We start from the raw sequence: 16,070 nt of genomic DNA, 5'->3' as shown, positions 1-16,070 counted from the left end.
AAGAGCAGTACCAGGCATACCTAAAAATGAGGTGTCGACCTGGTGAAGCTCCAACAAAGAACTATTTGCATGTCAACCAGTGAAAGCAGCATGTGATAGACAGAGCGAATGATCCCCAAACCAACAGATCAAACCTAAGCTCTGAGTCCTGCCACATCCAGTTGTGAATGGTGGTGGACAATTAAACAACTAACAGAAGGCGGAAGCTCCACAAATATCCCCATCCTCAATGATGGGAGAGCCCAGCACAGTAGTACAGAGAACAAGGCTGAAGCTTTTGCAACAATCTTCAGCCAGAATTGTCGAGTCGATGATCCATCTCAGCCCCCTCCTGAGGTCCTCATCATTACACATGCCAGTTTACAGCCAATTTGATTCACTCTACATGATACCAAGATATAGCTGAAGGCACTGGATATAGCAAAGGCCATGGGCCCTGACAGCATTCCAGCAATAGCACTGAAGACTTGTGAAATAAAAACAGAAAATGCTTGAAAAACTCAGCAGGTCTAGCAGCATATCTGGAGAGAGAAACAGAGCTAGCGTTTTGAGTCCGTATGACTCTTCTACAGAGCTGAAGAGAGGTAGAAATGTGATGGACGTTATACTGGTGAAGAGCAGGTGGAGGAATACCCAACCTCTCTTCAACAGTATGGAAACCATATGAACATACAAATTAGGAGCAGAAGTAGGCCACTTGGCCCCTCAAGGCTGCTCTGCCATTCAATAAGATCCTGGCTGATTTGCATGTAACTTCAACCCCACGTTCCTGCTTATCGCTGATCATCTGTCACCCCTTTGTTAATCAAGAATATATCTAGCTCTGCCTTAAAAATATTCAAAGACTCTGCTTCCACCACCGTTTGAGGAAGAGTTCCAAAGACTCACAACCATCTGAGAGAAATTTTTTTCTCATCTCTGTCTTAAATGAGCGATCCCTTATTTTCAAATAGTGACCCCTAGTTCTAGATTCTCCCACAAGAGGAAACATCCTCTCCACATCCACCCTGTCATGACCCCTCAGGATCTTAAAGGTTTCAATTAAGTCGCCTATTGCTCCTCTAAATTCAAGTGGACACAAGCCTAACATGTCCAGCCTTTCCCCATAGGACAACCCGCCCATTCCTGGGGCAGGATTTTCCGCTCGGTGTGCGGGCGCACGATGATGTCGGGTGAGCATCGATATTTCAGTCGGCGGGCGCGCACGCCCTCCAACAATTAAGAGGCCTATTAAGGCCATTAATCAATTAATTAGCCTACATTTTTCTCTGCCCATCTAACATTACGGTTGGCGGGCGGCAAATTGGCCAGGCGGTCTTTGGATGAGATTTCTGTAATTAAATTTTTAAAAATTAAAATTTTGGGGAAGAATTTTTCAAATGTACATGTTAAGGTGAGTGAGTCCGCTGTAGGGACATTTTTTCCAGAATTGTAAAAACTTTATTTATTGGTTTAAAATACTTCAGCTCCCTGAGGCAGCTCTCTGACTTCAGGGAGCTTTCATTGCGTGCTCCCCCGCGCCTGTGCTGACTTCAGCGCTCGACCTCCTCCCACTCACACTCCGGCAGCGCTGAGCTTCTCAGCACGCCTTTCACAATGGCTAGCGTTAATTGCCAGCCAGCATGAAATTGCGGTCAAAGGCCAATCGCGGGCGGCGGGCCATTTCCCGGCTGCTCCCAAGCCCGCCCATTGTGCCCACCCGTCGACCCAAAAATCCTGCCCCAGGTATTCGTCTGGTAAATCTTCTGCGAACTGCTTCTAACGCATCACATTTCTACCTCTCTTCCGCTCTGAAGAAGAGCCATATGGACTTGAAACGTTAACTCTGTTTCTGTCTTCACAGATGCTGCCAGACCTGCTGAGTTTTTCCAGAATTTCCTGTTATTATGTCAGATTTCCAGCAGGACTTTGCTTTTATATGACTGAAGACTTGTGCTCCAAAACAAGCTGCACCCTTAGCCAAGCTGCCCCAGTACAGCTACAACATTGGCATGTGCCCGGCAATGTGGAAAACGACTCAGGTATGTCCTGTCCACATAAAGCAGGACAAATCCAACCTGGCCAATTACTGCCCCATCAGTCTACTCTTGATCATCAGCAAAGTAATGAAAGGTGTTGTCGATGGTGGTACAAGCGGCACTTACTCAGCAATAAATGAAAGGTCTGAAGGGGATGTCAGTTATTCAGGAATTTAGTCACGTTTGTTTAAGGCCTGTTTGTCTCTGGATCGCGCTGACTGACACTCAGTTTGGGTTCCGTCAGGGCCACTCAGCTCCTGACCTCATTACAGCCTTAGTCCAAAAATAGACAAAAGAACTGAACTCAAGAGGTGAGGTGAGAGTGACTGCCCTTGACATATAGGCAGCATTTGATCGATTGTGGCATCAAGGAGCCTTAGCAAAACTGGAATCAATGGGAATTGGGGGAAAACTCTCCATTGGTTGGAGTCATATCTAGCACAAAGGAGGATGGTTGTAGTTGTTGCAGGTCGATCATCTCAGCCTCAGGACATCACTGCAGGTATTCCTCAGGCTAGTGTCTTAGGCTCAGCCATCTTCAGTTGCTTCATTAATGACCTTCCTGCCATCATCAGCTCAGAATTGGGGATGTTCGCTGATGATTGCACAATGTTCAGCACCATTCGTGACTTCTCAGATACTGAAGCAGTCTGTGTACATATGCAAGACCTAGACAAACATTGGTGTCACACAAGTGTCAGGCAATGACCATCTCCAATAAGAGAGAATCCAACCATCTCCCCTTGATATTCAGTGGCATTACCATCACTGAGTCCCCCACTACCAACATCCTGGAGGATGCCATTGACCAGAAACTTAGCAGGACCAGCCATATAAATACTGTGCCTATGAGAGCAGATCAGAGGCTGGGAATTCTGTGGAAAATAACTGATCTCCTGACTCCCAAAGGCTGTCCACCATCTACAAGGCACAAGTCAGGAGTGTGATGGAATTATCCCCACTTGCCTGGATGAGTGCAGCTCCAACAACACTCAAGAAGCTCGATAGCATCCAGGACAAAGCTGCCTGTTTGATGGCACCCCATCCACCACCTTCAACATCTATTCCTTTCACCACTGATGCTCAATGGCAGCAGTGTTGTGCTATCTACAAGATGCACTGCAGCAACTCACCAAATCTCCTTTCAAATCCGCGACCTCTACCACCTCGAAGGACAAGACCAGCGGATGCATGGGAATAGCACCACCTGCAAGTTCCCGTCCAAGTCACATACCATCCTGACTTAGAATTACATCGTCGTTCCTTCACTGTCGCTGGGTCAAAATCCTGGAACTCCCTCCCTAATAGCACTGTGGATCTACCTACACCGCATGGACTGTAGCAGTTCAAGAAGACAGCTCACCACCACCTTTTCGAGGGCAATTAGGGATGGGCAATAAATGCTGGCCTAGCCAATGTCATGAAAAGCAAATTACAGCAGCAAATTACTTACGGATACATTGAACTTTTTAAGGAAAACTTCTTGTCTTTAAAGAAATACAAACAAGGACACTAAGCAAAAGATGGCTGATAATGTAAAGTGACAACTTTCTGGAAAATTCCTATGTGCATTATACTAACAGAATTGTCCTGAGAGAACATTGAGTGTTGCACCTAAAAAAGGTGCCATGGCCTTCCTCAAGCAGAGACACTTGAAAGAGAGATAGGAAAGATGAAAAAGACTGAACTTTAATCTCCTGTAGTTGGGGAGACAAAAGACTGATTTGCACATCTCAGAAGTCACCAAAAAATCCATCTCCTGTTGATTTATATCTGAGAATGTGTGAATAGTTCTGATAGGAATGCAAGATGACTATTTGCTGTCCTGGAATACAGAGGAAAAATGGGTTAAAAAGCTATCTGCAGAGCAGTATAGTGTTTGCTGGTGTGCTGTGTGAGTGACAGCACAAGAAGACCAACTAGTCACCCCTGCAGTTGCGGGCAAAGTATCTCTCTCTCTCTCTCTCTCTCTTTCTCTGTTGCTGGAAGCAAGGCTCAGCAGAAGCTGCAATCAAAAAGAAAATAGAGCAGCCTCTTCAGCTACCCTGAAGAACCAAATGTCTCCAAGCCAACTGCAAAAGTGCCAATGTCAGCTCTACTGGAACCACCCAACTTAACTGCAACAGCATACCACCTTCTACACCTCACAGACAAGCCAAAGAATGATCATCTTTTAAAATCTTTTATTTGGACTCTTAACTTCGCATTTTTGATCTGTATACATGTGTGTTTAATTTTTATTATTTTTTCTCTGGTTTTAGTAACTATTAAACTTACTCATTCTTTGATTCATGAAAGCCTAGTTAAATTGACTCCTTCTAAAAGAAAATACATTTGGACTGGAAAAAGGTATCCGTGGGGGGAATGGGATCCCTTTTAACTTAACTTTGTTCTGACCAACCAAGGAGGTTGAATGAAGAAAGGGAGCCAGACCATTCCTCCTCACCTGGGAGCATAACAGAATTGGGGTCCTGCTCAGGAAGTTAACAAATTGAGAGGCTTCGCCCAGGGACAGGCCATAACACCAGCGATGCCACATCCCTTGAAAGAATTTTTAAAAACAGTGTTCTCTCTCTCTGCCATTCCTTTCATATCCACTCCTATCTCTCTCTCTCTCTTTCCTGCTCCTTTTATCTCCACTGCGCTCTTGGGTTTCCCATTGTTCTCCTTATTTTCTATTTCTACACGGGAACTTATTTGACCTTGGCCATGTAATTTAAAACTGGTGTGGCTTTTTTCTTGTATGAACTGCAATTGGGATTAATTTAGATATAAGTGATTAAATATTTCTATTTATTATTGGCAGACAAAACTGAAGAAGACAGAATCCCAGATGAGCCAGTTAATAGCAGGCTCAACAGCCTCATCACCATCTTCCGTTTCATTATGAAACAAAGCTATATATGTGCACTCATTGCTATGATGGTAAGTACAAAGATGGGAAGCTGATTTTATTTTCACTGGTACTGTGTGTCGTAACATTAGTTCAATACACGATCTTGTGTGCTACAGTGCTAAACTTCAACTTAGTGGGGATGATTTATGTGCCACTACCATTTGTGCATCAGCGAAATTTTTATAGAAACAGAAAAATGATTTCAAAACAAGCCTTTTCTCATAGATCAATACCAACCAGTTTGTGAGGCTGCTGCTGCTAGTCCCACAGCTCGATAATGAATAGATTCCATCTCCCAGACTTTTGAACCAAACTTTTAAAAATGAACTCAAAAATGGCACGAAGGCTGTTCAGAATCTTTGGGCGGAATCATCCCAGATTTGTACTAAGTGTGGTAGCGGGTGGGAACATTTTATTCACTGGCCAAAATGGTGGCTTTTCATGCCTCATCATCCCAATTCCAGCTCTTTAATCATGCATCCTGAGACACATGCCGTTTCGATGGCGGGCGGACTCAGAATCGTCTACCATGCTGTCACCTCGCCACTTCACCATGCTGGGCGCCATATTTAAAATGCAGCCACGCCTAAACCTTCTCAGTGTTTACAACCCAGGACATTGCAAAGAAGACATGGACCTGAAAGGCAAGAAGACTGCAGCACCCTGGTTTAGTGGCACGTTCCTTGAGCACCTTTTGGACCGGCTTGGGAGATGGTGGCAAGTGCAGAAGAGGTTTCAAGAATGGTTCCAGGGATGAGAAACTTCAGCAATGAGGATAGATTGGATAGGTTGGGACTGTTCTCCTTGGAGAGAAGAAGGCTAGGAGGAGATTTGCTACAGATGTTCAAAATCATGAGAGGGCTGGACAGAGTAGGGAGAAGCTGTTCCCGCTCATAAAAGGATCAAGAACAAGAGGGCACAGATTTAAAGTGATTTACAAAAGAAGCAAATGTGATGTGAGAAAATAATTTTTCACACAACAAGTGGTTCGAGTTAGAAAGCACTGCCTGGAAGGTGAAATTGAAGCATTCAAGAGCACATTAGATGATTATTTGAATAAAAACAATGTGCAGGGGTAGGGGGGAAAGGCAGGACAATGGCACTAGGTCATAATGCTCATTTGGAGAGCTGGTGCAGACACGATGGGTCAAATGGCCTCCTTCTGTGCCATTAAAAAGGGGGATGATCCAGTCTCACACTCAATGGAAACATTACTGATGCCTGCACCTCAATGGTACTTGTCATGCTGCCAGAATGTCTTGGGCAGGCGTCACAGGGTTCCATCATTCTCTCTGTGCGCTCTCAGCACCTTTTGAGGTAGGGCTGGCCCCTCATCTTGTCAGCATCTGTGATTGGTGATGCTGTGCTCCTGAAGGAGTCAGGTGCTGAAGGATTACAAAGGATCAGGTACATTTAAAGTTTCATGGCTGCATCTCCATGATATGACTCTGACCACAGAGCGCAAGTGAGCTGCCCTCAGCCAGACAGGGGTGAAACATTCACAGATGCAATGTGACGATCTATGGTGTCTCCTCACTGCATGGCATTATCCACAAATCTAGCACCTATGAGGGACTCCTGAGTGCGCCTGCCTCGTCTGGCCATTACAATCGCCTGATTGCCTTCGAGGACCTCCGCACCCTCATCCCCGTCAACATCCTCCTCATCGGAGGAGAAGTCCAGCTTCTCCATCTCCTCCTCAGCCAGCTCCTCTCCCTGTTGCAGCATCAGGTTGTAAAGGGCGCAGCAGGCAACGGCAATGCATGGTACCCTCTGTGAATAATATTGCAGGGCTCCACCAGACCGGTCAAGACAATGGAACCTCATTTTCAGCATCCCGATGGTTTGCTGCACCAAGGTGCGAGTTGCAGCATAAGCCCCATTGTACCTTCACTCTGCTGCAGCCCAAGGCTGCTGCACGGATGTCATCAGCCATGTCATCTGCGGGTAACCCCTGAGGAGCCATCCCTGCAGCCTCTGTGGACCCTGGATGATGTCAGGGATCTGAGACTGACTGAGAATGTAGGAGCCGAGAACACTCACTGGGAACAGTGTACAGACTTGCAGGAAGCATTTCTGGTGGTTGCACACCAGCTGAACATTCAGTGAGTGGAAGCCCTTGCGGGTGACATAGTTGACTGTTGCCACGGAGATATAAGCGCCATGTGAGTGCAGTTGATGACACCCTACATGTGTGAAAAACCTGAGATCTGGGAAAATCCCAGCACAAAGTTGTGTGCTTTCGCAAAGATGGCGTCCATGACCTCATGGATGCATTTGTGGGTGGAGCCTGACCCACACTGCAAGGCTACACTGTTAGCTTGAACCAAGAGGGAAACTGGTCCAAACCTGAATGATGGCATTGCAAGGAACTGTGATCACCTCTGCCATTGACTGCTCCATGGCCAGCTTTCGCAAGGAGATTGTACAATGTGTGCAGTCATCCAATTGTTCTGCTGTCCACTAAAATGCTCATTAGTTCGCAGTCTGTTACCAAGCGGTGAAAAGCAACATTTGGTAGAACTTTCATGCCTCTTTGTTGCTTGAGTGGGCAGATAAGTTAAAGGGCCAACTCCAAGCATGTCAACGTGGCTGCACCTGAATTGTCTCATGTGGAGGAATAGTCACTTCATACAAGGTTTCCCTAATGCATGGCCGCTTCCCTCCACCTCCTACCCCCTTACATGTGCTTGTACACTGCCATCATCTGCAATGCAGCCCTTGTCCCCCACAGCTCGTCTTTTCCACAGTGCAGCTCTTGCCCATTTTTCCGCAACTCACCTCAACCTCAGGGCAGCCCTTGCGCCCATCCCCATCCCCCCACAAACTCGCCTCAACCGCAGGGCAGCCCTTGCGCCCATCCCCATCCCCCCACAAACTCGCCTCAACCGCAGGGCAGCCCTTGCACCCATCCCCATCCCCCCACAAACTCGCCTCAACTGCAGGGCAGCCCTTGCCTGGCACTGCACTGTCAGCCAGCCAGGAAAAAGCATCTTGCCTGTGCCCTCACCTGAATGCATGGCACCTTAACCTTGAACTCCAACAGGTGACCCTCATGAGCACTGTGCAACGTTACTGTGCACTCACCTCTGATATCCCCTTGAAGTGCAGCTTGCTAGGTGCACGCCAAATATATGCTGCTGTGGAACACTTTGGCATGATTGCTCAGATGATTCAATGTGGGGGGATGATTCCGGCGAGCTAGGCTTATAATGATATGTAAATATATTACAATGAAGTTCCAGACATTGGAAGGTGGGAAACGTGGCCTGCCCAACAGGCAGTGTGTACGATTGCAAACTGGTTTCATGAAGGCTTTTGGCCTTCCTGCCATATTGGCCGCTCACGCCCGCCATGACACCTGACACCAGTTGGCATGGAAAATTCCACCTTAAGTCACCTTGATGACAGGAGTTTGAACATTATTATTTTCACTACCAGATCAGAGTGGATATAGCCAAATAATGTTAATGTTACTTCAGCTCCAAAGAGATCTTTGATGGGGGTCATGCTCCATGTGCCATCACACTAATTATAAACATCACTGGAGAAAGCTGGACATACTATATTTATTTAATTTTTACGATACATGCCCTTTCTCAGCAGTGGCAGAGCCAAAATCTATTGCTGGTAATAAAAACAACAAAATCTTTTCACTTTTTATGTTATCCTGACCTTCTTCCAGGTAAGGTCATCTAAAAAATGCACTGTTACATGGGCACTAATATTGCAAGTAATCCTGCTCTTTAACTGACCACATGTTTAGATAATTATTTATGCTAGCAATATTACATTAATTTGACATATTCATGAAGCTGATTTTAAATCTTACTTGCTAATAATTAGAATTAAAAATTAATCAATCATTTTCTTCCAGCTTTGAGACAGAGATCTTGTTTTTACCCTACCCCACACACAAACTGGTGAGAGCGGTTCGAGGGGAGGGTCAAAATATCAGGCTCTCAGCCCAATCCCATTCCCGCCTTTTTAAACCTTAAGTGCAGAAATCAGGCCATGGACAAGGGTCCTGCAAAAGGCAGCAAGTGATCTAATTAACAAACTGAAGCCGCACCCTGATGACATCATTGGCACCATGACTTGAATTTAATGATAACTGAAGGAACACCCAACTTGTGGGAAACCTATCCCCAGCCATCCTGATTGCAGACTTTCCCTGGCCCTTGTGATTGCCAAACGCACGACCCACGCCCCTGACCCCGCCCCAACCAACAAACTGCCCTGGTCCTTGCAACTGCTTTTCTCTCCACAGTTCCTACCCGCTGCCCACTTCCCAGAGCCTTACTAATTGCCAATTTCCTCACAATCCTCCCAATTCCAACCTCCTTCCAGACTTCCAATTGCTACTCAGTCCTTATGTTCCTTCCCAGGGCTGGGGACCATCCGCAATGGTCTGCAGCTGCTATCTCCTGTCCCTAGTATCCTCCCTGTCTCCCTGTTAATATTGTGGGTTGAAGACATTAGAGACAGAGGTCGGAATTTTATGCACCTTCTCCAGAAGCTGGCTGGCAGGTGCGTAGGGGCGTAAAAATGAGTGATATACCATGGGGCACCTTTTCTGCCACCTATGTCTGCCTCCGCTGTTTCGTTTTCCTACGGTGGGGAAATGTCGTTTGCCCCACCTACCCTTGGGCCAGTTAAGGTCCTTAAGTGGCCACCAATGGCCACATAATGGCCTCCTCTCACCACCACTGCTATTTTATCAGCAGCCAGGGGTGTCAACGCCATGTGGCGAGACCACCAGACACATCCTGTGGGCTTGTGCAATGGGGTGGGGGGGGGGTCCCTCTTCTTCGGACACCCTGTGCCCAAAGGATGCCCCCTACGATGATTATTGCCAGCTCTACCTAGTCCCACCCCAGCATCATGATCATGGCCTCCCACTCACACCCTCACCAGATCTGCCTGACTGGCCCTGGCGTATCCATCTGATTCACCTTTGATTCCAGCCTCCTGCATGGCTCATCGTTAGGGAACTGCTGCAGTCTCAGCAGTGGCCACTGCTCCTGGTGGCACTGCTGGGACTGAAGTGTTGCCAGCCATCTGATCAACTGGCAGTTCTCAGAGGTAGGATATCCTTCCATTTGGAGATGGAAGCTCGATGGCTGTAATCTTGACCCTGCGGAGGTGGACTCGTCCCAGACTTTTTGGCCAGAGGAAGGGACCCCACCTCCATGAAAAGTCTTCACCAGAGGCTCAGTGAAACAAGCACAGAAGCTAGGATTTTCTGCATCTGTGCTCACTATCCTGTAGATCTCCCCCCCATTAATGAAAATGGATGGAGAATTGTGTTGTGAGTGCAGAAGTGGAAAACTTCAAAATGCCAGAGCTACATGTTCAAGAACAAATTTTTAAAAAATTACTTGTTTGCAGAAATCCTGCAGAAAGTCAGAAACTAATGTTGCCAGGCAGATCACCTCACCTTGTACCATTCCAGAAATCTGCCATAGAGCCAAACCTCACATTCTACTCTGTGCTAACACTCAGCCAGTAGGCTTTCATTCCAAGTTCAACTCCAGAGACTTGAGTACATAATCTAGACTGACATCCAATGCTTTGCTGAGGGAGAAATGCACTGTTCTCTCAGATGGACATGAAAGATTTGATGGTCATTTTTCTCATTTCTGTGCACAACACCCTACTAATTGGCATCTGCACTTCCCTCTATTACAACGGTAACTACACTTGGAAAGCAATTTATTATTTACAAAGTTCCTTGATGTACCTCACTCTTCTCCTTTAAGGGCTTTGTGAAAATCCATCTCTTTGCAGTAATTATTTGAATGAAATTTTTGCATGATATTACTGCAACAAATAAGTGTTATGTATAGTAGAATTTTGTTTGATTTATTGAAACCGTTATACCTGACTGACCAAATTTCTGACTACTGTTCTATGTTTATCTTAGCATTTTCATATCAACTAATTACTGTAAAAAATACATTTTCATTTCTTTTAGGGGGTATATTTTCATATATTAAATCACATTTCTTTACTGAGTATATAAAATATTTTGATTTTTAACAAACATTAGTTACGTTCAATCCTACATTTATTACATGAGTGGCAATTTACTTTTGGGTTTATCTGAGCATTTCATCTTATTGGTTTCCTCTAGGCTTGGAGTATTACTTACCATAGCTGGCTCACCTTTGTCTTATTGATCTGGTCCTGTGTACTTTGGATGGTGCGAGATCGACGGCGATATGCAATGCTCACATCTCCATTCATGGCCTTCTACGGAAATGTCTTATTAACCCTGCAATATATCTGGAGTCTCGATCTCACAGAAGATGAACTTCCTGAGCTATCAGGAGTCTTAAAAAAGATGAAGAAGAACCCATGTGTTGAACTGAGTTCAAAGGTTGGTTTAATGAAAACAAGATCTTAAAATTACTTTGTCAGTGTTTGCATGCAAATATTTAACATGTTTTTCTGAAATCCCGCTCTTTGCTATTTTAGTAGAGGTTTTAACCCGATTATAATGGGCAATGGTGACAAAATGGGTAGAATTTTATGGGGCTGTAAAATGCAGCAAGCCGTTCAAAAGTCCATTGACTGTGGTGGGACCATAAAATCCTACTGGCGTAAAATTCTGCCCAATGGCTATGTTACCAATCTAGTAATCCAATGATTGTGACTGATCATCTAAATGAACATGAGTTCAAACTCCACTATTGCAGTTTGAGAATTTAAATTCAGTTTAAAAAGTCTGGAAATATAAGAAGCTAGTATCAGTAAAAATGATCACAAAGCTAACATAAGAAATGGGAGCTGGTGTAGGCTATTTGGTCCTTCCAGCCTACTCTGTCATTCAATAAGTTCAGGGCTGATCTTCTACCTCAACTCCACCTTCCCACACTCTTCCCATATTCCTTAATTTCCTTTGTACCCCAAAATGAATTGAACTCTGAATTGAATATACTCCACGACATCATCCACAGCTCTCTAGGGTCGAGAATTCAGAGAGTCCTGAAGATTCACAACCCTTTGGGTGAAGAAATTTCTCTGCATTTCAGTCCTAAATGGCCAACCCCTTATTCTGAGACTCTCACTTGTGAGCCCAAGCCTGGATATCGTCCAGGTCTTGCTGCATTTGGACTGCTTCAATATCTGAGGAGTCGTGAATGATGCTGAAAATTGTGCAATCATCAGCAAGGATCCCCACTTCTGACCTTATGATGGAAGGAAGGTGATGAAGCAGCTGAGGATGGTTAGGCCGAGGACACTACCGGGAGGAACTCCTGCAGTGATGTCCTGGAGCTGAGAGGACTGACCTCCAACAACCTCAACCATCTTCCTTTGTGCTAGGTATGACTCCAACCAGTGAAGAGTTTTCCCCCTGATTCCCATTGACTCCAGTTTTGCTAGGGGTCCTTGATGCCACACTCGGTCAAATGCAGTCTTGATGTCAAGGGCAGTCACCTCACCTCGGGAGTTTAGCTCTTTTGTCCATGTTTGAACTAAGGCTGTAATGAGGTCAGGAGCGGGGTGGCCCTAGTGGAACCCAAACTGAGCGTCAGTGATCAGGTTATTGCTAAGCAAGTGCCGCTTGGTAACACTGTTGATGACCCCTTCCATCACTGAATTAGAATAGACTGATGAATGACAAGATCTTAAAATTACTTTGTCAGTGTTTGCATGCAAATGTTTAACAGGTTTGTCTGAAATCCCGCTCTTTGCTATTTTAGTAGAGGCTTTAACCCAATTATAATGGGCAATGATAACAGAATGGGTAGAATTTTATGGGGCTGTAAAAAGCAGCGAGCCATTCAAAAGTCCATTGACTCCGGTGGGACCATAAAATCCCACTGGCATAAAATTCCACCCAATTAGCCGGGTTGGATTTGTCCTGTTTTCTGTGTATGGGACATACCTGGGTAATTATCCACATTGCTGGGTAGATGCCAGTGTTGTAGCTGTACTGGAACAGCTTGGCTTGGGGTGTGGCAAGTTCTGGAGCACAAGTCTTCAGTCTTATTGTTGGAATGTAATCAGTGCCCATAGTCTTTGCAGTTTCCAGTGCTTACAGCCATTTCTTGATATCAAGTGCAGTGAATCGAATTGGCTGAAGGCTGGCATCTGTGATGCTGGGGACCTGCGAGGAGGCCGAGATGGATCATCCACTCGGCATTTTTGGCTGAAGAATGTAGCAAATGCTTCAGCGTTATCTTTTGAACTGACATGCTAGGCTCCCCATCATTGAGGATGGGGATATTTGTGGAGCCTCCTCCTCCAGTGAGTTGTTTAATTGTCCACCATCATTCACGGTTGGATGTGGCAGGACTGCAGAGCTTAGATCTGATCCGTTGGTTGTGGGATCGCTTAGCTCTGTCTATCACTTGCTGCTTATGCTGTTGGCATGCAAGTAGTCCTGTGTTATAGCTTCACCAGGTTGACACCTCATTGTTAGGTATGCTTGGTGTTGCTTCTGGCATGCCCTCCTACACTCTTCATTGAACTAGGGTTGATTCCCCCAACTTGATGGTAATGGTAGAGTGGGTGATATACTAGGCCAAGAGATTACAGATTGTAGTTATATACCATTTTGCTGCACTCCCACAGTGTCTCATGAATGCCCAGTTTTGAGTTGCTAGATCTGTTCGAAGTCTATCCCAATTAGCATGGCGGTAGTGTCATACAATGTGTTGGAGGGTATCCTCAATGTGAAGGTGAGACTTTGTCTCCACAATGACTGCACGGTGGTCACCCCCACTAATACTGTCATGGACAGATGCATCTGTAACAGATAGATTGGAGAGGATGAGGTCAAGTAGGTTTTTCCCTCTTGTTGGTTCCCTCACCATCTGCCACAGACCCAGTCCAGCAGCTATGACCTTTAGGACTCTGCGAGCTCAGTCAGTCCTGGTGCTACCGAGCCACTCTTGGTGATGGACATTGAAGAGAGGAAATCAGAGTACATTTTGTGCCCTTGCCACCCTCAGTGCTTCCTCCAAGTGGTGTTTAACATGGAGGAATACAAATTCATCAGCTGAGTGGGGGGTGGTACAAGGTAATCAGCAGGAATTTTCCTTGCCCATGTTTGACCTGATGCCATGAGACTTCATGGGGTCCAGAGTCAACGTTGAAAACTCCTAGGACAATTCCCTCCTGACTGTATACCACTGAACCATCACCTTTCCTAGGTCTGTCCTGCCGGTGGGACAGGACATACCCAAGGATGGTAATGGTGGTGTCTAGGACATTGTCTGTAAGGTATGATTCTGTAAGTATGCCTATGTCAGGCTGTTGCTTGACTAGTCTGAGACAGCTCTCCCAATTTTGGCACAAGCCCCCAGATGTTAGTAAGGAGGACTTTGCAGTGTCAACAGGGCTGAGTTTGCCGTTGTTGTTTTCAGTGCCTGGGTCGATGCCAGGTGGTCCGTCCAGTTTCATTCCTTTGAGACTTTTTAGCTAACCATCTTAGCTTACCCATCTCCATTTCAAAATGCCTGCTTTTTATACTTAACTCCTTTGATGATCCAAACCTTGCAGTCTGACCGTCTTTAGTTTAATTAAATTAGTCTCACACACACGCACAACACAGCCCCCACAAACTGCTTTAAAGTATCCCACAGTAATATTAGGAAAAAAATAATATTTCCTTTACACCCTCATCCTTTTCCATTTTGCCTATCTCTTCTAAAAGTTAAATGTCCTGAGTACTCAGTTCCATACCTTGGTTACTTTGCAACCATATGTCTGTATTGGCTATTAGGTCAAACCTATTAATTTATATCTGTGCTACTAACTCGGCTAATTTGTTTCAAATTTATTCACACATTTAGACATAGTGGGCAGAACTTGATCTAGCCTGTTGTGGCAAGAACCATGGTGAACCACTTAATCACTGGAGAGGCCCCGCTCCAGCAAAACCTCCTCCAATTAGGTAGGAGGGCAGAAGGGACTAATGTGGGATTCCTGGCCGTCAGCAGCAGGATGTCAATTAGGCTCATTAATGAGCCAATTGACACCCATTATCCATTAACATACTGCAATTCAGTGGGGGCTCAGGGATTAGATGGAAGCCACATGGCTATCTCTCACCTCCTGAAGGCCACCTGGCAAACCCTGTATGGTTTGCCTGTAGCCTTCTGTTGAGGGGGGTGGGGGGGTGGGTTCATCATTACCAGATACCCTGTGCCTGAACGACTTGGCATCAGGAGACAGGGGCAGCCGCTGAAACCCATCCTCCTGCCCATGGCTCCAACCTCTCTGTTCACCCCACATCCCACCGCGACCCGCACTATGTGACTGCCATTTCGGCCTAACTCACCTTTGGCCTGGGGTCCCTTGGCAATCCTCAGCCACTGGTCGGTGCATTGTCGGCAACTGCCAATGCTGACAGCAATGAAGAACTGCTGGCCTCTAATTGGCCAGCAGCTCACGGCAAGAGGAACTTCTGTCACCAAGATCCTGAATCCTGGGTAAGGCCACCTGAAGGGCCCGTAATAACATCGGAACCCCACCACTCTCATGGAACTAACAGGGTTCTCCAACTGGTGGGTGAGATCAGTTCAGCCGATTAAACCCCACGTGGTGTCTTTAGCTTTGACTCTTTTCTAATGTTCCCTGACCTGACTTTATTCACTAATTCCCTCTTTCTTTTGCTACACTCACTGTCCCTTCCTGACCCAGCCTGCTTATTTTTGCGTAATACTTTGCTCTGCTGAAGAGTCACGCTTTTCTTGCTGCTTTTGAATTTACGTTTTCCCATCTCCCCCACCCTCCTTTATTAGATTGCCAGGCTGTTGCAAAAACACAATTAGGTCACAAGTGACATTTTCTCCTAAAACTGACATACTTGCTGGTCCGACCACCAAAATAGCCTAGCAAGCCACTCAGTTGTTTTAAACCACTGCCTGTGGTCCAAGAAGAAAGCCATCAGCACCATTTCAGGGCAAGTAAAGGTGGATAATAAATTGTGGCCTTGTCATCAACACTCTCACCCTGAGAATGAATATCAAAAATATTCTGCTAAAACAGCAGCAAGGAGAATTTCCGACAAACATATTAAAGTTTTTATGCTAGCCATGCAGTAACTTCAACATTTGCTAAATATATACTAGCCTGTCCATTTTATGATATTCTGTTTCATTATAAAACATTAAGGGCAGAATTTTGCCCTTGTCGGGCGG

General features: G+C 45.7%; 1 protein-coding gene across 1 annotated transcript in view; it reads left to right on the top strand.

The window, feature by feature from the left end:
* The window catches only part of LOC144679989 (piezo-type mechanosensitive ion channel component 2-like), a 1,019,816-nt gene that overhangs the window by 710,714 nt on the left and 293,032 nt on the right, over positions 1-16,070 (top strand). Inside the window, exons 13-14 of the mRNA XM_078541050.1 lie at positions 4,825-4,943; positions 11,051-11,296. Coding sequence (XP_078397176.1) covers positions 4,825-4,943; positions 11,051-11,296 — 365 coding nt within the window. The remainder of the gene's footprint in view (positions 1-4,824; positions 4,944-11,050; positions 11,297-16,070) is intronic.

Source organism: Cetorhinus maximus, chromosome 4, assembly GCF_964194155.1.
Source record: "Cetorhinus maximus chromosome 4, sCetMax3.hap1.1, whole genome shotgun sequence".
Classification (NCBI taxonomy): Eukaryota; Metazoa; Chordata; class Chondrichthyes; order Lamniformes; family Cetorhinidae; genus Cetorhinus; species Cetorhinus maximus.
This window is presented reverse-complemented; position numbering and strand designations above follow the sequence as displayed.